General features: G+C 51.5%; 10 protein-coding genes across 10 annotated transcripts; 4 read left to right on the top strand and 6 right to left on the bottom strand.

The window, feature by feature from the left end:
• Positions 1-381: 381 nt before the first annotated feature.
• Positions 382-6,300, bottom strand: FIBRA_01451 (uncharacterized protein; the record flags this gene model as incomplete). The annotated part of the gene is made up of 6 exons (XM_012323326.1): positions 382-632; positions 686-724; positions 780-1,953; positions 2,007-2,559; positions 2,618-4,645; positions 4,703-6,300. 6 exons carry the CDS (start codon positions 6,298-6,300, stop codon positions 382-384), a joined length of 5,643 nt encoding a protein of 1,880 aa, XP_012178716.1.
• A 182-nt stretch (positions 6,301-6,482) lies between these two features.
• Positions 6,483-7,603, top strand: FIBRA_01450 (uncharacterized protein; the record flags this gene model as incomplete). The annotated part of the gene is made up of 4 exons (XM_012323325.1): positions 6,483-6,722; positions 6,769-7,099; positions 7,155-7,216; positions 7,271-7,603. The coding sequence occupies 4 exons, from the start codon at positions 6,483-6,485 to the stop codon at positions 7,601-7,603; spliced, it is 966 nt and encodes a 321-aa protein (XP_012178715.1).
• A 1,824-nt stretch (positions 7,604-9,427) lies between these two features.
• Positions 9,428-10,871, top strand: FIBRA_01449 (uncharacterized protein; the record flags this gene model as incomplete). The annotated part of the gene is made up of 10 exons (XM_012323324.1): positions 9,428-9,521; positions 9,576-9,628; positions 9,683-9,699; positions 9,751-9,816; positions 9,872-9,975; positions 10,030-10,195; positions 10,251-10,393; positions 10,444-10,510; positions 10,567-10,594; positions 10,650-10,871. 10 exons carry the CDS (start codon positions 9,428-9,430, stop codon positions 10,869-10,871), a joined length of 960 nt encoding a protein of 319 aa, XP_012178714.1.
• Positions 10,872-11,344: 473 nt separating this feature from the next.
• Positions 11,345-12,558, bottom strand: FIBRA_01448 (uncharacterized protein; the record flags this gene model as incomplete). The annotated part of the gene is made up of 6 exons (XM_012323323.1): positions 11,345-11,533; positions 11,604-11,948; positions 12,076-12,085; positions 12,137-12,327; positions 12,386-12,425; positions 12,482-12,558. 6 exons carry the CDS (start codon positions 12,556-12,558, stop codon positions 11,345-11,347), a joined length of 852 nt encoding a protein of 283 aa, XP_012178713.1.
• Positions 12,559-12,781: 223 nt separating this feature from the next.
• On the top strand, positions 12,782-18,664 carry FIBRA_01447 (uncharacterized protein; the record flags this gene model as incomplete). The annotated part of the gene is made up of 12 exons (XM_012323322.1): positions 12,782-13,026; positions 13,081-13,972; positions 14,025-14,402; positions 14,454-14,895; positions 15,263-15,557; positions 15,613-15,766; positions 15,821-15,957; positions 16,010-16,162; positions 16,211-17,801; positions 17,856-18,108; positions 18,161-18,572; positions 18,631-18,664. The coding sequence occupies 12 exons, from the start codon at positions 12,782-12,784 to the stop codon at positions 18,662-18,664; spliced, it is 4,986 nt and encodes a 1,661-aa protein (XP_012178712.1).
• Positions 18,665-18,819: 155 nt separating this feature from the next.
• FIBRA_01446 (uncharacterized protein) lies at positions 18,820-21,035 on the bottom strand (the record flags this gene model as incomplete). Its single annotated transcript, XM_012323321.1, has 10 exons — positions 18,820-18,930; positions 18,986-19,109; positions 19,164-19,243; positions 19,300-19,566; positions 19,626-19,985; positions 20,042-20,188; positions 20,241-20,480; positions 20,536-20,739; positions 20,790-20,924; positions 20,979-21,035. The coding sequence occupies 10 exons, from the start codon at positions 21,033-21,035 to the stop codon at positions 18,820-18,822; spliced, it is 1,725 nt and encodes a 574-aa protein (XP_012178711.1).
• A 346-nt stretch (positions 21,036-21,381) lies between these two features.
• Positions 21,382-22,313, bottom strand: FIBRA_01445 (uncharacterized protein; the record flags this gene model as incomplete). Its single annotated transcript, XM_012323320.1, has 4 exons — positions 21,382-21,631; positions 21,693-21,915; positions 21,979-22,106; positions 22,159-22,313. The coding sequence occupies 4 exons, from the start codon at positions 22,311-22,313 to the stop codon at positions 21,382-21,384; spliced, it is 756 nt and encodes a 251-aa protein (XP_012178710.1).
• An 886-nt stretch (positions 22,314-23,199) lies between these two features.
• On the bottom strand, positions 23,200-24,932 carry FIBRA_01444 (uncharacterized protein; the record flags this gene model as incomplete). Its single annotated transcript, XM_012323319.1, has 6 exons — positions 23,200-23,325; positions 23,381-23,519; positions 23,572-23,979; positions 24,039-24,332; positions 24,383-24,586; positions 24,637-24,932. The coding sequence occupies 6 exons, from the start codon at positions 24,930-24,932 to the stop codon at positions 23,200-23,202; spliced, it is 1,467 nt and encodes a 488-aa protein (XP_012178709.1).
• A 327-nt stretch (positions 24,933-25,259) lies between these two features.
• FIBRA_01443 (uncharacterized protein) lies at positions 25,260-26,253 on the bottom strand (the record flags this gene model as incomplete). Its single annotated transcript, XM_012323318.1, has 5 exons — positions 25,260-25,498; positions 25,560-25,767; positions 25,834-26,032; positions 26,093-26,171; positions 26,223-26,253. 5 exons carry the CDS (start codon positions 26,251-26,253, stop codon positions 25,260-25,262), a joined length of 756 nt encoding a protein of 251 aa, XP_012178708.1.
• A 223-nt stretch (positions 26,254-26,476) lies between these two features.
• FIBRA_01442 (uncharacterized protein) lies at positions 26,477-26,820 on the top strand (the record flags this gene model as incomplete). Its single annotated transcript, XM_012323317.1, has 2 exons — positions 26,477-26,567; positions 26,627-26,820. 2 exons carry the CDS (start codon positions 26,477-26,479, stop codon positions 26,818-26,820), a joined length of 285 nt encoding a protein of 94 aa, XP_012178707.1.
• Between the last annotated feature and the right edge of the window lie 7 nt (positions 26,821-26,827).

Genomic DNA, 26,827 nt, shown 5'->3' with positions numbered 1-26,827 from the left:
AGGCGCTCAGGTTGCTCGGCGGCACGCATGCTGGGCCCGAGAAACGCACAGCCCGGCACAGGATGCATGCTCACTTCCCAACACGGGTAGACGTCGGTAGATTCACGCATTGCACACATCATAGAATGAGAACGAGAAGCAAGGCTATGCCTGATATTTAATGACACAAGTAGCTCTAACTTAAAGCTTACAATGCGACGGAAACCGATATGCAGAGATATGTGATAATGCAGAGCGATGCCGATGAGATGCATGATGATAGTGAGAGTACGTCAGAATAATGGGTGTGATGCGGCCATGTCATGAACAGTGGAACCGAGAAGCAGAGGAACGCTAGGGACAAATGGAAAGTGAAACGAATGAAATCGTAAGTCATAAATGTTATCGTGCAGCAGTCAGTTTTGCGGTTTGCCCACGTCCATGTCCTTGAACGGTGGATGTTTTGAAACCAAGCTGCCGCATAGCAGCCAACAGATCTGCCTTTTGGACAGGTTTCGAGATGTGGGCCGCGAACAAGCTGTTGCTGCCATCAACTGCGTCTGACGCGCTATAGGCGCTGACAGCAAGAATGGGAGTGTTCGAGTTCTTGTTGCCAGAGTTCCTGATATACCGAGCAGCACCCTCACCGTCGACTACAATTCCATTCTTGTCAATGCGTGATCCCCAACCCAAAAGCAACACTCACGTATAGGCATGTGAAGGTCCATCAAAATGCAATCAAATTCTGGAAGTGTGTTATGTTCACGTCGGTCCAGTAACAGCACCAAGCGAGTACTCACTGATATCGCCCATCGCGACACTGATAGCCTCAGAGCCATCCGCGACGACGACGCATCGACATCCAAGGCGAATAAGCAGCGTCTCAATAATCTTGGCCGTGATGGGATTATCTTCGGCCAACAGGCACGTTACCGCGCGATCAGCAGGATCGGGTGCCCGCTTCAGGTCAATAGACGAGATCGAAGATGGCGTGTTTATCTCGAAGTTGGTCATCAACTGGCTAGCAGGCAGCCACGGGTCCGACGCAGGACACTCTCCGTTAGTCGATAGGGAGGCCGTCCGCAGACGGCTCGGCATTGAGTTCCGACGCACAACGTCGCCCTCTAAATGGTGCTTGAATCGCTCAACAGCAGCGAAATCCGACGGCTTTCGGGCGTGGCCGCTAGCACTACCAGGGGTAGGAGGACCACGAGACATTGACGACGAAATCGACGATGTCGACGTTGCGGGCGAGGGCGGATTCGTAGATGAAGACTTGCTGCTACTATCGGTGGAAATGGTGACATTCGCTGGCTTCTTTACGCTGACCCGAGCGGAAACGCTCTTCCTGCGGGCATGGAGATTTGCTGGCTCAGATAGTGTTTGAGCCAAAGGCACCATCTGATCGGACTTCATCTTGCGGATGACCTCATCGTTCGCCTGCTTCAAAACAGGCAAGTTCTTGAAGCTGAATGTACCGAACTCGTCGTCAGCAGGAGAGTTTGCCGTGTCGTTGTTGTTCGCAGGAACAGCAGGAGCGGAGGCCAAAGTCGGATCGAGGGCCGTAGTACGCACGGGAGGGCTTTCAGAAACGATTTGCCCTGTCAATGCCTGCTGATCGTCGTCGTGGAACAGTTGCAACACGGCGCCTCTTGGGTCGAAATAATCAGTTGACTCGGGATCCGTCACCTGAGGGATGAAAGCTGCCTCAGTGGTGGTCACTTTGTCCCAATCGATCCCGGCGAGGAAAGGATGAGCTTTGACCTCCTCAGCGCCATTGGCACCGAGTCGCTGGGCTGGATCCAAAGTCATGAGCCGCTGCATGAAGTCTTTGCCCTCTGGCGAGATTTCCATTAGCGCTTCGTGCCACTCGACATGCCCAGAGAGAATGTTTTCAAACACTTTCTCCGGCGTATCATCGTGGAACGGTGGAATTCCGTATAAGAACTCATACGTGATGACGCCAAGCGCCCACTATAGGGCACGACAGTTAGCCCAAGAGCAACCCGAAAATAAAAGGTACAAACCCAGTCGACCACAGCATCGTCGCCACGAAGACCAAGGATAGTCTCTGGTGCCAGGTAATCAGGCGTGCCAACTACCTTCTGTTCGCCAGGAGGAGTCCCCCCAGGAGTTGGATGTGACCGTAGGTCAGTAGTCAGCTCGGTAGCAAATGACTGTAGGGGACTATCATTGTACTGGCTCTTGCTAGCGGTCCGTCGTAGGGGATACAGTCCCGACCCCTGCAGTGATTCCGAACCGCTAGACTCACTGATATCATCTGAAAGCGACAGATAAGGCGACGATCCTATCCGAGGAATCGATTGTGTCCTCTGGGTGAAGTACGAACCTCCGAGGTGGATGTCTGCTGCGAACATTGGAGATGGGGACATGTAGGCAGAGTCGATCGACGGGGGCCTAGATCCAGGACTATGTCTTGAGCGTGTCCGCAGCCCTCGATCAAAGGATAGTTGACCCTCGCGCGTCTGCCGGCCCAAGAGACCAATCCTACTAAGTCCAAAATCTGTAAGTTTGAGATGTCCATGCTGGTCAATGAGTAGATTATCCGGCTTAAGATCACTGAACGAACACTCGCACAATCAGACATAACCATGCGCGAAAAATGGAGTGGACGCACCGATGCACAATTCCACGTTGATGCAGATATTCCAAACCAAGAACGACCTCGGCGACATAATTGCGCGTCCACTCTTCCGGCAAACAGCCAAGAGACTTGATGAGTGCAGCACAATCACCACCATTGAGGTACTCCATTACTAAATACAAATTTTCCTTGCTTTGGAATGTAAAATAGAGCTTCGCGACAAAAGGCGACTCTGCCTGTTTCATCAGAATCATCCGCTCAGCCTTGACGTTGGTGATCTGATTCTTGGCGATCATGTCAGCCTTCTTCAGCACCTTTATTGCAAAGTAATCTCCAGTCGCCTTTTTCTTTGCAAGAAAGACTGAACCGAAAGCACCTTTCGAGATCGGCTTAATGATCTCGAAGTCCTTGATCGACGTAGGTGTCGTTCTGGACAATGGCGCAACAGAAGGGAGGCGCGGAGAAAGGGGTATACCAGACACAGAGTTCGTCGGACTGAGTATAGGCTGGGCGGTAGAATGCCGCCGTCTGCCAGCCCGACGCTGAGTAGACGCATCCTCAGGCGATACCAACGGGGAAAGCGGGGGAGTAATGAGCAACCTAGGTTCGAGGGTACCCAATGAAGGACGTGGTCTGATCGTGTTATGACTAATACCTTCGTTCAGGTCCATCGGGGGAGGGAAGCCCATTGCGGCATTGGAAGCCACGATAGGGACGGCTAATGCAAGAGGCGAAGATATTGAAGACGGGGTTGAAGATCTTGTCTGGAAAGTAGGGGGGTAAGCAGGAACGGGGGCAGCCGGGACTACGAGGGGCAAGCTGGAAGTAGACGAATGAGGACCACTCATACTTCTATCTCGCCGGCCAGTGAAGGGTATTGGAGAGGAAGAGGCCACGGGTGTGGGGTCGGGCGAGGAAGTTTGGCCATTGAAAGCATACTCTGAGGTATTGCTCGACTGGCCATCCTGATCGTCGTCCTCGCCTCCATCCTCCTCATCGTCCTCGTCTACATCTTCCATATGCGCGAGCGTCTGCGCGACCTTCTCCTCCCACTCCTGCCTGATCTTCTCCGAATACCGAATGGTATTTTGCATGCGCACCACGTTGTCAATCTTCTGGCGCATTACACGCTCTGCGTCCTCGAGCAGCTGGGTAAGCGCTGCGTCTTCGATCGCCGGCTTGAACCACCGTCGTACCTCAGACATGCAAGCCTCAGACTCAGGCGGCAGCAGGCGCTGACGTTCAATGGGCACCTCAGACTCTTCTTCTTTCAAAGATGGGATGGCGACTTCGCCAGCGCGCAGCAGGATGTTGTCTAACTGCGCCAGGACCTCCCGCTGTCTGTTCTTTACGTTCATCTTCTTGATAGGTGCGCGAAGAAGTTGAAGAGGCGACGATGTGCCGGGTGACGACGAGGGTGAGAAAATAGGCATTCCGCGGTACTCCGGAATGGTCATGGGTGATGAACGATCCATGGCAGCTCGCAAGTCGCGGATGGTGGTGCGCAGCTCTGCGATCGACTCATTGCACTCGCCGACCTCCGCCTCCAGTCGATGAGTCTCTGCGCAAGTCTCATTGTGCTTCTCGAAATACCACTGAGGAACCGTGCACTCGCAAATCCTGCAGAGAATCGGCGAAGTACTGATCGGTCTTGCGAATGGGAACGGGGTCACCGGCTCCATCGCTCCTCTATCGCCGAAGCCAACTTGCGTCGCCTCCGCGGTTGCGGGTTCGTCGCCGACATCGCCAGCTTCCAGCAAGATCGAGGGAGGAGCTTGTAGATATTCCGGCGTCCCGGAGGGTTTAACGACCCACATCGTGTGAGTGGGTATCCCATCTTCTCTGTCAACCATAAGCATCCCGCTACCCTCCATCTGCTGGTATAAGTTTCTGAAAGACGACGAATCTGCCTCAGAGTCGGGAACCTTGAGCTTGAATCTGACTTCCACCATACGAGACACATTTTCCTGCAGACGTCGCGTCGCGTCGCGGAAGACGTGCCAGTCCGAAGGGGCAAGCAGTCTCGATACTCGAGTTGCAATCAACTCTTCTGGGTCAGTCCTGAATCAAAATCAATAAGGGTAGGTTCTTTGGAATGCAAGCAGATTCAAGACGCACCCTATGACATTGCGCCAAGCGTAGTTAATCCAAATGAAATGGTCACCATCCATGCTGAGCTCCATGACGATATTTCGATTCTGCGCAGTTTCCGCTTGCAGTCGCAACCGCTCAGTAGCCAGAACCCGCGCAGACTCTGCGTTATCAGAAAACTTGGACTGCAACTTTAGATGATCTTGATCCTTCGGTGCTGTTGTCATAGATAACTCGCGAGGAATTTCGTCCCTTGTCCGACGACCATGACTTGATGTACGTGACATTCGCAATCTACTCTCCTCCTCTTGCGCCAACCTCAACGACCCCCCACCCTCTTGTTCCGGTCGAACTGATGGTGTAGGCGCAGCGGGATCTTCATCTGCTGGTTTCAGGACAAATGTAAGCGGGTCTTCTTGCTCATCGTTGTCGTCAAAGTTCCAAAACTGTTTCTCTGCCTCCCACCACTCGACGACACGGCTGAGACTGGCAATGGCAAGCAATACCTGCACATACCAATTGCGGCCGTGCCAATCTGGGTGCTCGTCCCACGCCTTGCCAATGTTCTGTACCCGTTGCACCAGCTGCTCACACACCTTTGGTTGTGCGGTGAGTTGGTTCAGAGACATCTCCTGTACATCAGTGGCAACGCCAATGATCTCGTATAGCGTAGTCATGATGGGATCGACGGGGTCGTCCACTAGAATGCGGGAAGAACGACGATTATTCGAGCCAGACTGATCTGGATGGCTTGAACGTGGGAGGGGAGACCGTGAACGGGAGGTAGACCGGGAACTTGCGCTCGAACGTGTTGGACGGGCCGGAATGTGTATGGTGCGTGACAGTCGACGGTTGGCAAGGGTCTGTCCACTCCACTCTCTTGACTGGTTTGCAGCGCTCTGCTTACGCGGACTGATGACCTCTGGGGGCGGGGTGGGAGAAGTGGCGGCGCTCAGGGCGGGACTGGAGGCACCGGTACTCGAGGAAGGGATGGGATTAAACGCCCTCTCCCTCGGTAGAGTAGAATGCCTCCGTAGAGAAGCGGGGCTAGTTGAAGATACAGATGCTGTTAGAAATCCGGGCGACGGAGGCCCAGCCGTCAGCGGATGTTGAATCCAAGTATCCTCATCGAGAGACGCACGTTGTCGACTGTGGAAGTTGCCCTCTGGCTCCGCCTCGTAGCCACCATCTGAGCTAACCTCGTCGAACTGGAGGGCCGATCTCAGCTCAGCAGGTTGGAATACAAAAGGTTCACGGAGGGGCTCAGGTCGAGCATCACGATCTCGCCCACGCTCGCGGTCCCGACCTTGCTCGCGCAGTTCGCGCTCTAATTCTGCTTCGTGGTCGCCCTCACGGAGACGCTCTTCGAAGAAGGCGGTGACAGAGTTGGTGACACGCTGGAGCTCCTTGTCGCATTCGGCCTTTGCAGCTTTGAGACGACGGGTGACATGGCGTCTTACGAAAGGCATGGAGACGGTATTCGAACCCGAGCTGTGGACGCTAGCGGAAACATGGTTGCTGCCACTTGAGTGGGACTGCGAGAGGATGGGAGGGAGTACTGTCTCCGGGGAAAAGACGAGGGGGCTGGGGGGCTGGCGGCGAGGTTGGATGGAATCGGAGGACATAGAGCTCCTGGCACGAGGACGGGGGTCGAGCCAGACTGGGACTGACGACGAGACACTGCGATATTATGCTACCGGGGGAAGGCAGGTCAGGTGGAGGCGATGGGATGATCCGGGGGAGAGGAGAGGGCGGGGAGATGGGGAGAATTCAGGGCGACATACGGGAAGGGCGGGGGGGGACGAGGATGGCGACGACTTGTCGACCAAGTGGAGGGACGGACCAACGCCCTGCACGCAACCGCTGGCCTCGACGGTCCATTTCACACGCATGCCTTTTCTGGCAATTCTGCTTATCCTCCCTCGCCCGGCCCCGAGTCTCCCTCACGCGACGCCTGCGCCCTGTCTCGCCGCCGACGCCGCCGACGCCTGTATCTGCATCTGCAGGGCCCGCCGCTGCACTGTCCGGGGTCGTTCCCACCCGTCCTGTGCCCGGTCTGTATTTCTCGCTTCGCCGTCTGCGCTGACCCCTAGCCCTCCGTCCCACGCACCGTCCCGGGTCAGCTGCCCCTCTTCGAATTCGTGCTACCCCATTCCCAGATATCCGTCGTGCACAGCGTTCAGTCCCTGTCCATGTTGTCGTCCATTTCCGGCTCCATCCGCTCCGCCGTCCGCCACGCCCGACGTGGCTGGCCCAGTCCGCTCGCCCCCGCCACCGCCGTACGACAAAACTCGTCTTCCGCTCCTCCTGGCAACCCTCCCGCCTCCTCCTTTGGCGAAGTCACCGACATGTTCCGCTCTGCGGGCGATGCCCTGCAGTCGGAGCTGCAGTCGGGCTCAAGGCCGGCATTCACCTATGACTATGGTGACAATCTTCGAACCCTCGTCCATCCATGATCCAACACTCATTTGCCGAACAGATAGCATCGACACCAACCTCGTGTCCGACGCTCCGGACCTGAGGGGCTTCAGGTCTGGCCGTGTTCGTGTTCTCGTCGTATCTGAATTTGTCCCATTTCCTGACATCCTTCTCCAGTTGCTCAGTCCGTACCAGTACAGCCGCAAGGAGCGCACAAAGACACAGCGCCGCGCAGCACGATCCTTACTCGGCCCCAACGCCAAAGAGTCGCGCGAGCTCGACTACTTCCACCAGCTCGAAATAAACCCTCTCCACGAATGCACAAACTCGTCGCTGCTCTCCAACTTTGTGACGGAGATGGGCAAAATCCGGAGTCGCGCGGAGACCCAGCTCACGTGGAAGACCCAGCGCCGATTGGGCAAGGCGATCCGCCGTGCAAAAATGATGGGTATCATCCCTGTGCTCAGCAAGCGTCCGCTGAATCTGATCAACGAGCACGGGATATACTAGTAGCAAGAAATCGCCCTCGCGTTGTGACTTGCGCCCCGTATGCTCATGCCCTTCACCGTACACGAATGGATATAATTTTGTGCTCGTCTCAGTGTGTACATCCGAGCTAACTTTCGCCCGCGTCTAATCAGCTACGTGACGTACGTCAGGCCCATCTTGGAACCCACTCAAGTGAATGGCACAGACGTTCTGCTGAGATCAATGCAAATGTCACGCGCTCACATTCCATAGGCAATTCGGTGTTCTTGTAGCGACTAAGGCCAGTTTCGATGATACGTGGCACCTTCTCGCGAATCCGCGAACGGCCTCGCCTCATTCTATACATTTGCATCGCGGTCGAGGCTTGATGGGGTCGTGCACTCGCTCAGGGTTGCGACATTCCGAAGCCCTCAGATACCCCGTGATGAGTCCCGGGGCTATGGCCCACATACGCATCTTCATTTTATTTTGCACGAGACCGTGACGGTGGACTTTGATATGTCTCCTCCGACTAGGCGTGAGTTTGGCAACCAGTCATCCGACCCATCCGCGATGCAGCACTAGCTTCATTGAAACTTAAAAGTAACGTCGTGCTATACCAGACTCGGCACGCGATTCTTGCTTATCATAGGGTCCTTGCTGCGGAGGAGTCTGTAAGTAGGCATCTCAAAATCATTGAGCAGCGGCGTGCCGTTTTGGTCACCAATAACTAAGGAAGAGAGTAGATAGCAGCCAGCTGTGCGAAGTCCAAGTCAATTGACCACGGTGCGAAACATCCGCATGAGCATATATGCTGACACTAGTGCAATCCCCAAGAAGCCATGAAGCATCGGTTAATGATGCGTTCAATATTGGTTATTAGATTAGCACGGGAGAGTGACCGCTCGAGGATACTCATCGCTACTGTCCTCGACACGTTTGGACACGAAATTACACGGATGTGCGAAAAGACAGATTACCGGGCCGCAGCTCGATTTTTTATACCTTGCAACACACGCAGCCTTTAATCTAACGGCTATCGTTGACTGAGAGGGGCCGATGTTATAGACGGCTGTCTCTCGCCCGGGTATGTTGACGTTGAGGCCCTTGCTCATTGAAGATCGTACGAGTATTCATCAACAAATAACGGGCATCCGGAGCGCCGAGTTGTTGCTCGCCGCAAGCTCGGTCCCGGTGGGCCTCTGAATCCCTCGCGTCAGTTTATATGTAAGTACCAACTTCGTGGTCTCGTCCCCAGACGTGTCGAAGACACCGACACGTCTGGGGACGAGACCACAGCTGTGTTAGAGCCCAATCACTGATCAGGAGACATTATTATCATCACAGGCCGCCGATCAGCGCACGGCCGATCCGAGCGGTGCAACTTGAAGTCTTGAGGCGACGACCTGAACTTTGCCACCTGCGGTTCTGTCTGGGCATGCCCCAGTGCAACCATCGCATGTCCCACAAGGGTGAGTGTATACAGAGCGGTGCTGCTATATGCTGCCGTGCTCATTGAAGATCACTTCAATTATTCCCAGACGCCCCGGCGTAGTACGAGCTGCGGCCCGCGGGCACACAGTGATTGCTGATGGCGGCTGGACGAGTGCCACAGCCCAGCGATCTCGGTATCGCGGCTGGCGTGTTCAGATTCTTCGGATCGTGCGCAGCCCTTGGCATCTCTTGAACCAATAAACTCGAGACGCTTGTCTCAGACATAGTGAAACACTGGGGCGGTTTGGCGTCCGGCCACGCCCCGCATGCCTGACGGGTTCTGCAAACCCGCACCGCGCCATCTCTCGACGTTGACATCCAGCTGCGATGACACTGCTCGCCCTCATTCCCTGAACGCCGTCGTGTCCCCCCATGGAGAACAATCACCAGGCATGGAGCATGCAGCCGGTGGATAAGATCCAGTACATGACGGCCGCGCAGTCGGTGCGCGCCATGGAAAGCTCGGGTAAGTCCAGTGCGCGGGCGCGGACCTCCACTAAGTTCTGATCGACTCGCGCAGTGGCAGCCTTGTGCTTTCTCGTGTGGGACATTTGTCTCACCACCGATCTCGAGGTACGCTTATGCATAGTTCCATAATTTGCGCCTCGCTTAGAAGCGCCATTGCAGGTGACGCATATCTGGCTGTGAGTAGCATGAGCAGCCTAGTTGTGGATAGTCGTCGATGGCTCCTCCAGGACTCCATGGGCACCCTCGAAGCTACCCTATCTCTTTACGCGTTATTATTCCCTAATTGCACTCATGTGAGCGGCAGCATCTCTCTCTCTCTCTTCGTGTCATATAACGTGAAGTCGTCAGCGTTCTGCGCATCTATAAGATGACATGCCGACAATGGATCGTCTTCGAGGGGGTTTCGGCGTTCGTGCTCGAAATAGCGGTCGAGCTTATGCTCATCTTGAGATGTACGCAGCACCGATACTTCCATCCTCGCTCCTCACGTTCAGCTTGACGCCTAGTATATGCAATGTATGTCGGCAGCAAGTATATGGTGTGGGTCATGCTGGTGCCATTTGCCGTACAATGCGTTGTCATGGTCGTAAGTCTCGGCCTCAGCATCCCGCGCATCATGACGAGCGCGGACTGCGTCGAGGCATTTCTCCCCGTCGAGATGGTGGTCTATTGGTACGATCCAACCACACGCAGGGGGGAGGCGATCTCACGTCTAGCCTTTATATAGCGCCACGTCCATCCTATACGAAACGTTCCTTTTTGGTCTGACGGTCGGCCGGTATATCAAGGCCAGGCGCGCTGGGTGGGGGAATGTTGAGCTGTTGAAGGTGCTCTTTCGCGACGGCATGTTAGCATTTGTAGTAATTATCGGTGAGTCGTTCTCGCGAACATATGAAAATCTGTCTGACTGGTCTGGATAGCCGCAATGTCCATCAACACTATTTTATTTACTCTCGCGCCCCGGAGTTTGGCTGCAATAGGGTTTCCGTAAGTGTCTTTCCTGTCGTACCCGGCGTGGCACTGAAATACATCGCCGGTCGCAGGTGGTTATTGGCGATATTGGGCTCAGTGGTAATTCATCGACCTTCATTTTCTCCTGCCTTCGCTCGGTTGATTATCCTACAAGGGTCCGCGCCTTGTGTTGAACGTGCGGGCAGTCAACGACAAACACATCCCCCCGTCTTCCCTGGAAGACATGAGTACCTTGCAATTTGACATGGTCACCTACCGTGCATTGGACGCGGTGGATCCTGATTCACTAGCTGAATCTGACGAAGAAAACCAACCTGCGTCCACCTCGTCGCAGAATGATCACGATGATGCTCCTCATGAACAATCGGACGTCTAGACAGATGCTGTACACATCCCCTTTTTGTAATCATGGAATTGGAATAGCTAATTATTGGCAGAGCACGATCGTAACATATATATGCGTGTCACCTTGTCGTCCTTGTTTCAAAGAATGGATGCGAAGCCGAGTGAGTTGAGGTTCTCGATAACTTCACGGTATCGTATTCAACGTATACAGCTCGTAAGAGTCATTAGGCGTGATTCTGAACACGGGGTCGTTGTCGAGAAGCCGTAAATCGAACGCGGTTAACTTGAACAGTGTGCTATCCTCGTGACAGTTCTCGCAAGCTGTAACCAGCAGCACACCGGGAACACATGGGCTAGCAATTGAGAGCACCGGTCAGCTGAGAGTGACGTGTTCAGAAGAACTTGACGAGCCAAAAGCACAGCTCACACGACGTCATATGGAATGGAACAAAAATTGCAATATATACATACCACCGCGGCTTCGACAAAGTCCGCGGGTGATATTTACAACTCGGCAAGGAGCATGGTGCCTAAATTCTGTACCACCTGATCTCCCATGGCCTTCTCTACCTGTTCTTCTAGATGTCTTTTTGGGTCCTGTTTGCCCACATGCCGTGTCTTTAGCTGGTCCGAGGTCAACGTCGACTCTTCTTGTACTGATTTATTATAAGCTCCCGAGAGGGCAAGCATGGACTGCATAAAACGTATAGCCACCAGCGGTTAGGTTAAAGCCGAATGAAAAATAATGGGGTCATAATCGCACCTTGATTGCTTTCTCGTTAGCTTCTTTGTGCGACTTGAAGTCCCGAAGCGTTAATCCCTCCGTCCAATTTCGTTTGTGCAAATTCATCAGCATCGACTGCTCAAGGTCCGACTTGCGATAGTTGACGACGATTGAGTAGTAGTGTCGATTCAGTCCGTGAATGAGGGCTTGTATTGACGGCTTGTTAATGTGCCCAATGTTGGACGTTGTTTGTCGGGGTTCTTGGCCCTGCACAACAGACGCGGGATTGATGAGGCGGAAAGCGTCGATAACAACCTTGCCCTTGACGGACTGGATAGGATCAATGACAACTGCAACAGATCGAGTATCCAGTTGTTCGAAGGACTGTGCAAAGGTTTAGATAACAAAGAGCGCGACTGGACAATAGATGCCAACTTGCCTGTTGTGTGTTTATGTCGACACTTGACAGCCAACAACCGAATCCCGGGTGCGAATGATACCATCCAACTACCATCTCCGACCTGCTGGGGCTCAGATTGTTTCATATGCTGAGCGTAAGGAGACCAGCTGACCTGCCTGTCTGCTTCAGCATCTCCAGCATTTTGGTCTGGAATACATGGTCAACAGATTCAACGGAGACTGACGTCCCAGATTGCGGCATGGCGAATACATCGATGACTTGAACAGTGTATTCGTCTACAAACTCCCCAAGCATAAGTCCCATGACCTCCATCGGGACACCCGCGCGTCCATGCTTGAGCATCTGCGGAAGCAAATAGAATGATTAGATAAAAGGGTTATATGAATTTGAGGTGGGTAACCTTCAATAGGGCGAGAGAGGATATGTGAATGATTTCTCCGCTGCAGGGAATGTCTTGAGACACTACGAATGGACAAAACAAAGATGCTATACACACTTGTCGGGGACCGTCTGCTCCTGACTTCCTGTACGACCATTCACCTGGGAAAGCATTTGTTCAAAATCGGTCTCCATTGTTGTTTACAGAAAATATTGAGACTGCAGAGAGAATGTGGATGAGACTGATGGCGCGTTCTCGTCTCGCTGACGCGTCGAGCAGAGTGTGCAGTCACGTGGACGAATTAGGCGCGTCTGCTTTTGATCGTGGAATCGACGTGGATCTGAGCCAGGTTTCAGTAAGACGGTAGTTAAGTCCGAATCTATCGCGCCCACACGCCGACTCGCTGGATGGCGGGCTATGTCGAGCGAGCTCTCCAATGCACTTAACCCGGACATCGTCACCACCCGTCGCTCTAGACAATCTTACTCCTCCCTCCCGCTTCTCGAGCCTCAGGTTTCTCCACAACTTGTTGAACGAGCACGTCCAGCGTTCGTCCCCCACAGGAGCGAACTCGAACTCGCAATAGCAGAGCCGCCCCCGCGGCCCACGCCAACATCACTCCCAGAACCGGTACTAGCACCGGAGGAAGCACCAGTACCCCAGTGAGTTATGCAGATTCGGGGTATTGGCTAATTAACTTCTCGACCACGTTTTAGAACATGTGTACCAGCGCCCCGTCCTCCAAACGTAGTACAGGAACTGCTTCGCGTTCTTACAGCGACGAAGGAGGCTACGGAAAATGAACGGAAACGGAGGGTCGCCTGGGAAAGGGAACAAGAAGACCGGTACGTTCGAAGGCAAGCAGAAATGGAAAAACAGATGGATCAAATGCGACGGGAACTATTAGAGCTGAAGTCCCTTGTTGGCTCAATTACGCAGCCATCTACCCATGTCGATTCGACGCGCTCTGCTGTATCAGCGGAGGGAGGTTATGGGCCTGTTGAGCACCACGGGCTTTCTGCTTCGAGCGCGGGTACAAGTTCAATACGGGAAACAAACTCAGATTCGACTATGAGCGAGAGCCCGGCTATACAAATGCCAATGACTCCTTTAACACCTGCTTCTGAACCTACACCGCGTTTAGTATACCATCGCGATGTGGATCCACCCTCGTACCATGGAGAATCAAGCTCTCGTGTATTGGAGCCTCACTCACGTTTACCACTTACCACTCCCTTTCCCAATATAGAGGAAATGAGAGAGCCGACACCGGCACGTACACAATCTCGCGCAACTGAGGACCACACGTTTGCATTTGACGAAGAATCCCCTTCGGAACCTTCATCTTCTCTGCGCGAACGTAGTCTCTCTCACACGAGCGTACAAATTCAACGTCCATTTGCACCCTCTCCTACATTACGCACACCGCGCGAGTCTCTGCCGATGTCTCCGCCCACTACATCGACTATATACAACCGAGGGATCCCACTGCAGTACAGTGAAAGGGATGGTAATGAAAGCAGTGACGACGATAACTCTGAGTCATTAGTAGGTGAACATTCACGAAAGCGTGCGAACGGACATGATGGGCGCTGTCTGACAATCCAAGTGAGAGTGTCACCCAACTGACTACTGCTCTACTAAAATTGGTTTCCCCTAGCACGCCATGCGGCTGCATATCCTTTTGGCTATGGAAATTGAGAACGATAAAGATCTTCCTGACAGCCATGCTGAAGATACACCGTTATCGGTAGAAGAGCCTATACGTTTTGTATGGGAGAAGACAGTCAAGCAATCCGCGCATAACGGAGCTATGAAGAGACGGCTTGTTGCTGATATCATGAGCAGTCGGGGCATGTACGCATATGTCCCGGACAAGGATTTCACTAAGAAGACGCTGGATGCCGTTTTCGATCAGACTTTCACGACGCTGAGGCAGAAGTATAAAGCCCAAAAGGATGCCACAGTTGCTTTGCAACGCAAGAAGAGAGACGATCAAAAGGCCAGAAAAGCTAGAAGGTTCGGTAGAAAGAAGCTGGTGTGTAACACCATAGAATATTATATTACAGATCCTGACGCCATCAATCAGAAGCTAACTAATCGTACAGAGGCTCGGAAGAAGTTGGAACCATTTTCTAACGCTGTCTTCGAAAATGCTCTTCGACACGAATGCATGTCTTCCGAGGAATCCTGCGACGAGGCTGATACTTCTGAGACTGTGACTGGAGACAATGGGCGCAAAACGCAAGTGTTGACTATTCGTGGTCTCCCATGGCGCAGCCTCAGGCTGCAGAGGTTCTACGCAACGCTCGATGACCAGGAGCAAGTGGATAAGAGCACGAAGCTCAAACGTGGGATTGGTCGAAAAGAACGTCACATTGGTCCCTACAAGGAGGGTATTGTTCTACCGCCCTCCGGCGTTGCCAGCTGGATGATTAGCAAGAGGTGGACTCGACATCTGGAGATGACCCGCCCCGACCTTGCTGCTTTGATGAGGGCTTTCATTCTTGACCCTTCTCACTCCAACTGGAGTCAGTGCCTATTTCCGCTGGGCAGCGAGAGTGATGACGAATATGCAGGCCAGGAGATCCTTCCTACAGATCATTACATACCAATATCCGAAAATAGTTATTCCTTGAAAAATGCTCTCGTGTTGTAGCCATTTATATCACTGATTTCACGATGGACTGTACATTACTCGCTATATTATGCTTTCCACTGTATTCATGTCATGGGCCGTTCACTGTTAATTGTGTTAGACAATCTCGTTGCCTCGAACCTAAACACCTGCCTAATATATCCCCGAGTGCTCCCCATCAAGGAACGCCCCTCGGCTCGGAGTGACGATACGACCTCGGTCATGAACGCCACCTGCGTCCTCCTAACCTATTTCCCTAGTTCTAGTCTCTGGTATCACTCTCTTTTACCAGTCGTTGTCTTCAAAATATAGTTCTCGTGGTCCAATGCATCTACCATTCACACCTAATCACATCCATCTCATCTCTGAATGCTATCCTTCGTCCGCAGCTCTAGTATCATCTGGTCCAGAGTACCTTCCCAATTCACAAGAGCTTTCCCGTTTAACATACTATGCTTCCAATCGGCCCGGGAAAATTACTAAACTCACAAACGAACTAGAGAGGAAAGTCAAAACGGACTCCCGTAAGGCGCAGGGAAATACGCGGTGTCGCGCGTGAGTAACTCCATCGCCGCTCGTAGACATGACTTGATGATCTTGACGTATGCAGGTCTCTCCTAATTACCTTGTATATCTTCAAGGCTCTGGCGGCTGAGTGTCGCCGTGACATTTCCCTACTCACAGCATCACTACTGTCAGCAGTGAGCATCACCTTGTCTACACTTTCTTCCGACCTCGAAGTTGCAGCGCGAGCAGCCACTGTGGTGCGTCTTTTGCGGTGCTTCATGGTTGCTTATATCTTCATCAGGATAGTGCAGTTCACAGCCTGGGCAACGTATACGGACGGACGACTCATTGGGGTAGATAGAGGTGTCACCCAGAACTACGTATCATGCCTGCAACATTTCTCCGGAATGGGAAAGAAAAAGATTGAGGATAGAGAAGTTCGAAATCGGTGACTGTTTATTGCACCAGTGTAACCGAAAACCTCCACTAATCCCCCGTAGTACGCGGCTCGTTGGACTAGCCACCCTCACAGCTGCTGTGCATTCAGAAGCGCTTTATCACTCATTCACACATTTTAAACTACAAGTTTCCGCTATCATACCTGCACTCTTGACAGTATTCACTGAAGTCGAGGTCGATACCTTGAAGAATGAGTACGTATCCATAATGTCTTGTATTGCAGGAATCTGATGCGCCTGCAGAGCTGGGGTTATCAAGGAGGGACCAAAATTTGCATTCACGGATGAGTTTCGCACTAAACCTGCGCTAGAAAGACGGGCCGCTTCTATTCATCTTCATATCGACGGGGAAAGAGGCCCGTCTTCCAGTGATGTGGTTAACGCATCGCTTCATGCACTATCCTCTTTACTTGGTCATTCGACAGCGCCTCAGGTTGGCGTTATTATGTCGGCCGCATTCGAGTTCTTCGATGACTCCGGTGGATGGAACAGAGTTGAGCAATGCCGATGGTTCGCAGCCAAAGCCTGTCAGTGGACCCAGTACCAGTATCGCTACGCAGTCCCCACACGTTTGGTCGAGTGTTTGGTGACTGGGCAAGATGCATCACAAGCAACCTCTCAGCTCACCACCCTAGCACTCATGTTGACCACCATCTTTACTTCACCAATTCCTTTGATCAACCTGTCTACTTCCGACCTGATCTCAAGTCTCATATCGGTTGTTTTCCACCGAATTAACGTCCATGTTGATGATCCTCTACTTGGAACATTAGTGGAATGTATTGCCTCATTGGGCACTCATGTCTATTATGCGGATCAAATCCAGGACCTAGCAGGCGAACTCATTAGTCGAATTGTTATGGTTGAATCCGGCGGAATTCCTGGAGGTTCCAAAGGTAATGCCGACAAGAGTCGCTCACAGGCAATTCGGTGTCTGTTGGCAAGCCTTTTGGGGCTCATGCATGCAGCTGATCCACACGATGACGCCAAAGTCGATTCTAGTACCGACAGGGATATCCATAATTCTGGTACTAGTCCTGAATTACCGTCCCCAAATAATCCTTCTATTCATGATGTGCATGTCCGCTCATCTCGTCGCACCAAAATCGCTCCGGAAGTATGGCAAGATACACTCATCCTCCTTTGTGATCGTGACTATGCCGTGCGAGCGGACTACGCCGCTGTGCTTGTTTCTTACCTACAATCGGAGGTCTCTATCCTGGGCAGCCATACAGATAAGATTATCTCCAAGCACCCTCGAACTCTCGCAGAGGGCCCAACGGAGCAGTCGAATACTATCACGGCTATGATGCAAGGGGACTCTACGACTCGTTTCCTTCATGCGCTGCATGCCTACGTCTATCTACTGGCAACTTCATCAATAGTGGACATATATCCCACGCGTTCGTCATCCCCGGACCATGTCTCTGCTGGGGATAGTTCTACCATTCAAGGCGGCAGCGTAAATCTTGATCCCGAACAGTCATACGACGCTAGTCGACCACTTCCTGCACGTTCGTGCAAGACATCTTTCATCTTGCGTGCAATGCAGAAGGTCCCTAAGAAACTCTCGCACTCCACACCAAGTATAACCACACTATCCGACTATGGCAATATACTTGCTATCCTTACCGCAGTGCATGAGCACCTGCCTATCCGAGGCTTGTTGGTTGGTGTACCCATGCTCCTCGCCTTGGATCATGCATGTCGCCCAGACGACGCAACCACACCACCCTCAGAGTTGGTGCTTGCCATTCAGCATATACATGCCAAGACATGGTCAGAACTTGGAAAGGTTTGGAGTTGTAATGAGGTGGTTGAACAAGTTCAAGAGGTACGTCATGATCAGGTTACAGGGAAGCTCAGCTTTTAAGCCGACTATATATAGGCACTGTCAAAGTCACCATTAGTGTTGCCGCAGCCGCTATCTGTACAACCTGGCACTTTCCATCCCACACATGAAGCAGTGGCCTTCACCTCATCTAGTATGGATGCGAATGCTGTGCTGGAGCTCCAGACAGCCAAGTTGTGCACTTGCCTAGCATCTCACCAGAATGTAAGGGATACGGTTGGATTAAACCAGGATGCATTGATCCGCCGTATGACTGCTCCTTGGACTGCGGATTCTGCTTTCCGAGAATGTAGGTCCATTTTGAAGTCATTTCAATATTGCCCATTGACGCTATCATATAGCTATAGAGTCGAACCAGAACTACGAATCTCTCCATCGAGATGGCCTCTCGCCCCTGATTAAAGTAGCCCCAGCCTTGATGCAGATCGAAAACATCTCCCTTCAGAGTCTCCCAAGGTCAACGAGAGGCGTGGGGGTCACTGATCTGAGAGAAGCTTTGGAAGGTCGTAGCAGTATCTCCAATCCAAATCTCGCAAACAAGGCGCCGTCAATATCAACGCTTGATCATGCTTCCACTCTTGCGTATCCTGATATCCACCACGGGTTGGCCCCTACGAGGTCCAAGCCGCAGAGGAGCAAGCTTGCGGGTCCGGGGGAAGTCCGCGATGTGCTCAACAAGCTGGGTATTGGGAAACCAAATGGTTCCTCACACCTCAAATCTTCCTTCCCTGGTCTACAGAAACCCGAACAACGGTACGTGGAAAATGCATATTACAATTTGTAATGATTCCATGAATTCGACTGTTTTTAGGATGCCCTCTCTGACGCCGCCATACAAAGCGTAGTGTCTCTTCGGGTTCTTTGCCCTCGCTTTTTACTGTATATGCATGAGGACGATTCATCGACTACATTTAGTACACCCTCTGTAGCAATCAATTCGTCTCTCTCCCGTCGTCTATTTGGAGCCCGTTGATACCCAATTACATCATACGTACTATCACTACCTCTGTCGATTCGTAGAGGCAATCCTGCGTCGTGTCTCTTCTTCCCTCCCCCGCCAGTAGGCAATTTCGCTTTGGGCTTTTGGATGACTAGCCGGACGTGCGCTTTTCTGGAACAAGGTTTCAGCGGCCTCGAATATAATACTGGATTATGCGCATACTCACGCTCAATCCCTTCAACAACACTTCATAAAGCGCTGATTGCGCTGAGGCTCTAGCAGTAATGTCGGTGATCTTGTCCGTATGCGTAGTGATGAGCTTAGAGAGCTCTTGGCGCAAGCGTAACAGGCTAATGTGAAGGAACGTCAATTATGGTAAAGATAATTTAACCTTCCGCACGTACTTCGAGAATATCATTGTCTCTTCGGGTTGCTCAGTAAGTGCGATGAAGGAGCTGAACATTATTGTATATCGACGGCATATCTATACCAATCAAAATATAAACTAGACTGCAGCGTCTGACGGGGATAAATACGCACACTAGAAACTACTGCATCAGTGATGGTCGCACTTCTGCGGAAGTAACCTGAGGTTGCGCCTTCAGCCAATTTCTTCAATGAATCGATGTGGTCCGCCATAGCTTTTTGGAATACGGGCCACATCTGAATACGGATCGAAAAGACGAATGTCTCGAGCGGACTACAATTGCGCTTCTGTATCTCGGCCATTATATCCTCGATAAGTCGGATCATAATCAGCAATGGCACCACTGGAGGAGGAGAGTCGAGAAGTGATCGCATGAAGGCCTATCATTTCAGTAAATTGGAGATCATTCAGCTCGTAGCCCTGATACAACAAATCTCACTTGGCAGTAGTCAAGGGTGGGGTCCATAATCTGCTTCCAAATGGCGTTGAGGGTGGTTTGCTCCTCCTTGAACGATGTTTCGGAGTTTGACAATCCGAGTACGCTCCCAATACTGGTCACACGTTGTCTAGGAGAGAAATTGGAATCAGACCCTGGGTTTGAATAAGTATCGTCGAAGTCGCCATTTAATGGAGACAGCAGAGACGTAGGAGAATGGAAAGAGTCGCTAGGTTGCTTCGAGTGCAGATGGGGGGGACGGGGCTCCGTTGCGAAGAATGTTGTAATAAATGAATACTCTGCCGTTGCGTTGTCCATAAGAACAAGTAACATCGATCGCAGCAATGCTTCGATTGGTTCTTTCTAGAGAGCTCTAAGAACACTGCGCTAAGCATCAACTTGGTGTGAATGTCACCTACGTGTGACTTGTCATCGACCATATAGGTAAGAGCAACCCCAGGCCCATTGATCTGAGCGAACGCAAGCCGGTCTATAGCCACTTCTGCTATTTCGGTAGACTCGCCAGCACCAGAAACAATTGTGTCAGCTTTCTCCACTGACCGCGTCTGTGGAATACACTAATCAATGGCAATATGAAGATGCGCAGAAAGCACGAACCTTCAAGTATCCGAGGCTTCGTATATACCTGCGGAATCCGGTCTCGAAGTACGTGCGCGCAGCGCCTACATATGCCCTCTGCACCTCGTTGGCTACGCTTGCCGCCTGCCGTTGAAGAAACCCGAAAAGTGGCTTGTACTTTAGGAGAATAGACGTCTGAATAACCTGCATGTTTGTTGTCATGCTGGTCCGTATAGGTTGCAGAAGGGCAAGAAAGAAAGACCGAAGTTTGGTGGCGGCCTGCGTCGCCATTGCATCAAACTTGTGGAACTCATCACAACTCTTTATGGCTCACCACAATGCGTAGGCCCTCTGCTACCTCTGCCAGGTCCCTTGCCGCCTTCACTCTCACCCTGACTTTCAAAGCATTGAGCCTTCTCTCGAATTCGCCCGTTGCAGGTATCCATGCCTCATCGACAGGTGTGTCAAGTATCAGCGTGGCCAATTGAGGTGAAATAGAGAGATCTTCCAGGAGGCTTGAAAGAGGCTTCTCTATTCTCTGGAATGTGATATTAGACCCAAAGAGACACGGACGGTGCTGTCGCTTACTCGCCGACTTCTCAATCTATTCTCGATGTCTTTGCTACGGTCCTGCAATGTTGAGATTTGACCGGACACCGCGGACAGATCCTTCTGAAACGTTGAAAGGAAGTTCTCCAGTGAATCCAGGAGTTTCACGCTGGACTATTCGATACGAAGCTGAGTCGAATGCAATAGTAGCAGGAGGAGAAAACGTACTTGCACTTGCTCATGAAGTTCCACGAAGTCTCGAGCATGCCCAATGTCTGCTGACATGGCAGTGGAAACTACAAAGACGAGTTGTAGGACGCATATGAGTACGCCAAGAGCTGTGAAGGCAACCTCTTAAGTATACACGTACTAGCAATGCTGGTGACTTGCTCGACCCCTTCACGTATAATGAAAAGGATCACGCGCCAGCGTGGCCTTCATCAGGTCACGTCGGAGTCGTTGCGAAACGACTCTGTATTACTTGCGCAAATTCTATATTTCAATTTCAATGAGACTGGTTGGTTCTCTACTTTACAACAAGCAGCTGCAGCTAGTAGAGCCTACATCATTACAACTATAACTTCTACAGCAGGCGCCATGGAGTCACAAATTAAATACTCAATAAATCTACTCAACCCAACGTTGCATCTTGTACAGTGGACCCAGCCTTGAACGTCTCGGCGAGACTCGTTGTTGTTGTATCTTTGATCACAGCATACTTGCGTTCAGGTAGTCGTTTTCCTGCACTGATGCTGTCTGTTATCCACTCAGGCTTCACCACATGCACCTTGATCTTCGAGCGAGTGGTCAACAACTTTTGTGTCTTGGATGCACTCAATTGTTGTGATGTGAGTATATGTGTTGCTCCTGAAGCCGTGTGCCTGAGCATGGTTTTGAATGTTACTGTCAGGCTTCTCGAACCACGGCGCACGCTAGACGTACATAACTTGCCCTCCGGCAAGTGTGACGATCCGTTTCATCTCGATATCAGTCGTATCTTCGAGATAGCCGTTGATGTATACGCGGACATTGCAAAGAACTGTGGCGTCGGAGGGCGTCGGAGGTAATTGCTGGGCAAGCTTTTCCGTTCGCGCCTCCCAATAGCTCTTCTGGTTAACTCGACGATCTGAACGTTGATGTCCCGTCGCAGCAGAAGTAACATAATCTAAAAGTACAGTGTTGCAATCCTGAGTAGGGCAGGCTGGTATCATCGTTGAAGTAGACAAACCCGAGCGATGGTAAATATCCGAATGCGTTATTGGATTAGACTCATCCTGTAAAGTATTCAGGAGATGTTTAGTGAGCTTTGCGGAGGATGGCTTGGCTTCCGGTTCCTTCAGCAATGGCGCTAGGATCCTATTGAGATTGTATTATTGGAGCACGGCATCAGATGGTACGGTATTTCTACTTCTCGGTTCTCTTCTTATCCTTCCAGTTCGCGAACTTCTGTTCGTCGGCTTTTCGCGCACTGTATGGATTGTAGCGATATGTTTTGCGCTGCTGGAGCTGATCGCCAAGAGCGCGGCTCGTGGAAGGCTTTGTAACGGCAACAAACTTATCCATGAGGAGTGATAACAGAAGTGTTATACAATATGTACAAAGAAGTTTAGGGGGAAGGACTGATTCACTTGTTCACAACCACACCACGGTTTCAGGCTGCGGCTCAGTGGAACCTCATAATGTCACGCGCTCATCATCTGCGCCGCAAACGCGATATTTACAACTATTTACCTATATCCTATCCTACGCAATTATTGTCAAGTGAGCCTGGTTACCCAACATTAGATCCCGCCGAGGCTCATGTGGGCATTGGACGATGGGTGGACGGCTGGGAGCCTGGGACTGGGTACGAGACAGACTTTACCGCATGATCATTTCCGGTGTGCCGTGTCCAACATTGTATCAGATCACTCAAGCACAATGAGTCCGCGTTCGGTATTCCAAAATTCCGATTCTAATTGCGGGACCTTGTCTCCATCCAACGTAAAACGCGGGGCATTGTCGTGTCGCCCATGCAGCAACGCTCGCAACTTCTAGCCATGCCTTGCCGCACAACATTTGACAACTCACGGGCTTCACGGCGAGATCGGTGAACTACTTCGGCGTCGACACCGCAAGTCGTAGTCTTGCTCTATCAATTTGCTTTAGCTGTTATTTCATGATCAATGTTCGTCCGACATCGGGCATCGGAAAACACTTAAACAAGTTTCGGCCGGCCGCATCAGCATCATTGACTCACTGAGCGGGTCAGCAGCGGGTATCTCCCGAGCGGGACAATAATTGAACATTAAGCACTTACTCTTAGTCACATTATAGTACCAGGGTATTCTTACTTGTCATATTTACATCCATGCGGACGCGACTTAAAATAGGCAGTCATATTTGTAGCGGTTTTAAGGAACCGGGGCCAGTGTATGATCCTCTTCAGCATTGCTACTGTAGGACGCGATTATTTCTTCTGTATGCGAATGTCCATACGTTTCACAGCGAATCCCAGTACGAAGAGGCTCATAAAAGCAATCGCTACAGCAAGCGGCTTTTTGAGGTGGGCCGAAAATGGAACCTCATATGTGACCTTCAAGAAGAATCAAATTGAGCCCGGTGATAGTGGATGCATCGGGAGAACTCACATAGATTGTGCCAGCATGTTTGTGTGTAAGATGTTTGTAACGAAGCACAATCACGGGCCGTCCAACAGTGTCAAGATATGTGACATGTGTGTGAACCTCGCTCTCCACGGGTGATAAAGGGGGTATGTAGTCGACGCCGCTATCAAATTCAGGTAAGCGCGACGAGAAGGCCGATTCATCGAGATACTAACATAGCTCCTTCAGGCAAAACCACCTTGATCTCTGCCTCATCAACCACTGCACCTGGTATAAATGTCATGAGGGGAATGCCTACGACATACTTCCCAGTCGCTTTGTCATAGCCTGCGTAGTCTTCCAAAGGAGAATCCCACCCCAGCGTAAAGCTATAATTCCAACCTCCCATGATCGGATACCGTGGACGGAGTTCAAGTACACTGTATGAACCCCCTTGCCCACGATTCGGCAGAGAAGGAGCCTCGCGCAGACGGGAAGTAGAGACATTTCCCACCAAATCATAGTAATACGCAGAATGAATGCCGCTTGGGAGATGAAGCGTCAGACCAGGGAGCACATGAGGTGGATTACGGCCATAGAAATTCGCTGCTTGATGCTCAAGGCGGGAGAAGTGGCCCTTCAAACTAGAAAAGAAGTATCCTTAGCGAGGCATCAACACTGCGTGCCGGGAAAAATTACCCACGTTGGGCCAGCGTTGTGCAAATGGATGTTATCTTCAATGTTAAGGTTCGCGCCCCAGTGACTAATCTCAGCCGCGCGAGTCAGCTTTGTGACCTCAAGAACAGGACCATCATAACTGTAGTGAACGGCAATTGGGTACTGTTTGTGCGACACAAAGTCTTTTGTAGCTGACGCTGGAACGTTGTTGTATGGGCCATAGGTGATGGTCGCACCAGATTTCGTCACAGGAATCTCCACGTTGTACTCATCCAAACCTTCCAGAGTAGTGTACGAATGGATAACTGGTGAGGGTGACCTATAACATCAAATTTAGGTTCCTCTCTTTCAAGTATCAAGTAGCCATACCTGAATTTAATCCGCTCGACGGAAGTTTTATACGGACTAAGGATAAATAAGTCCGACTCGTACTTGAGTGATTGAGGGTCTTGTTGCGAGGCCTCCCGTGGCCAAGGATACGTTGCGTGGGTTTCGACGGTCTCAACGACGATATTAGTCGTCGCATTCAGGTTCAACGGCTTCGGAAGCTCAATAGAATAGAAGTGCATGCCACTTTCACGTCGTCAGTACCAAGAACGGTGGAGCGCATACAACATACGCACCTCTCCGGCTCATAGCCTGCATCCTCCAGGGCTAGAATGGCCGATTGACCCTTTATTTTAGCCTCAAGCCAGCTCGTCCGCTGGTGCTCTCGTTCCCCAAGGGCTATCCTATACAACTGAGCGCCATCTTCAAGCGCTTTCACGGCATAGGTGGTAGTGACCTGCACGAGCGACCCGCCGAGTTCAACCGTTCGCACAATAGCAGTATTCTCAAAGGAGTGGTCGGCTAGGACAATAGCCGGCAAGAGAGTGCCCAGCAGGAGAAGAGGGAGACGACATCCCCAAAGGCGGACCATGGTGTTGTGGATGTAAGGTTGTCTGGCGCGCAGCTGCAGACGTGTCGACTTCGATCACACTGCCTATATATGGGAAGTACTTTAAAGAATGACTTCATTGTTTTGAGAACAGTACGTGTCCACTACGATATATCCTCCGAGCAGTCACTGTTGCTCTTCCACAATTCTGAGTCATATGTGCAAGATTCAAAAGGAAGACCTATAAGAATGTGCAAATCCACGCGCGATACTTTGGACGATTAGAAGCGGACTGTACTTCATCAAACTCGACATTCAAAGCAACTACGGGTTACGAAATTTGAATACGGCCGGACTATGCTTAAAAGGCTACCATGCCCAAGACGGGCCAGGGTTTCGAATTGGAACATCTTCCCGGGTAATACCAGCAGATATAATCCTCTTCAGCTTCCGCGCGCGCTCTTTTTCGAGCAGCTCGACCCTAGTCTTGCCCTCTCTAAGGATGACATGCAGTCGCGAATCTGGGTGCTCGCGGACTCCCATTCTGCCACGGCCTTTCGGCTCAATGCGTTTAAGTACCTTGGGCCCTTTGGTCACCCATGCTTCGGCTGCGAAAAGAGAAGCGGAGTGAACACTCGAACTTTGCATGAAAAGGGATGATGAGCTTACCAACGACCAACCGTTTCTCTTGCAATCCTTTCAGCCTCGTCGCATGGTCCTTAGCCACCGCCAGCATGCTCTTAAGGCGCTTACTTGCTCGCTTCTCGCTAAACTGCATTTGTAGAATCGCCATGTCAATTGGCTTCCCTGAAATTTGGCGGCCCAGCATGTTCAGCTTGCGATGAGAGATCTTGAAGTTGGCCGTTGAATACTTATGCTGCACAACGACCCACAAGATACTGCTCAGAGTCGGCAGCAGGCGCGAAGTGGTCGGAAAACTGACCTCTGTATACTTCTTTGACGTTTGAGCAGAAACTCCAGCTAGTTTTTCGTCTCCAGAAGCAGCAGGTAAGGACTCGAAGACGCTGAGTTGGCCCTTCTCCGCTTCAGCTTTGCGTGCCGCAGCAACCTCTTCCTCTGTATTCTTCTTGCGCACAGACATAGCTAGACTATCGCGAAGCCAGCCTAATGGTCCTGAAGCACTGTAACATAGAACACAAATGTCAGGGGCCTCAATTTCCGTAGATGCCAGAGACACGTACTGGCGGCGGGCATCCCAAAGCACGATCCGCGAACTGGACGCGACCTGGTGTGGATGTGACAAGGCAGTCGTTCTGACTCCTGTGATAATGTCAATTTAGTAGTTGCGTACAATCTCGGCTTGGTACGCACCATTCCGCAGACCTGTGCGAATGGTCTGCATGATTGTGCGAGTGAACGTCACACCAAACAGATGCTTATACCGGTAGCACGGGCGCTTCAAGCAAAGTATACCGCGCTGTTGCGGGCAAACTCATTTTCCCACGAGAGCGTGTCTATTGCAACACGCGGGCACTGCGATGGTCCAGAGCACTTCACCACGACAAACACACCTCTAACAACGTCCAACACGACTCGGCGCAGAAGGCGCGTGTAACTTCGCAAAAATGGCGTTGACATTGGGAACCATTCTCTATGTTGCTATACTCCTCATAAACGCCATGGCCGTACTGAGTGAGGATCGCTTCCTGGCACGGAGTACGTGCTCAGCTATCGCGTCCCTGCTTAAGTTCTTGAACCACTGACCTCGTGTTTAGTTGGTTGGTCTTCTGTACAGCCACCAACAGGAGCTGCAGGATTTTCCCAGTCGTATGGCCCTGCGTACGACTCAGCAGGATATCAGGGAGGACAGGACATTAGCATGAAAGCGCGGCTCATTAACCTCATCAGTGCAGTGCGGACACTTATGCGAAGTACGCAGTATTTTCTCAATTACGGTGCCGATATCTGACTGTATA

This window comes from Fibroporia radiculosa, assembly GCF_000313525.1.
Source record: "Fibroporia radiculosa TFFH 294 genomic supercontigs, scaffold650, whole genome shotgun sequence".
NCBI lineage: Eukaryota > Fungi > Basidiomycota > Agaricomycetes > Polyporales > Fibroporiaceae > Fibroporia > Fibroporia radiculosa.
The sequence above is the reverse complement of the archived record's forward strand: the minus strand, read 5'-3'. Positions and strand labels throughout refer to the sequence as shown.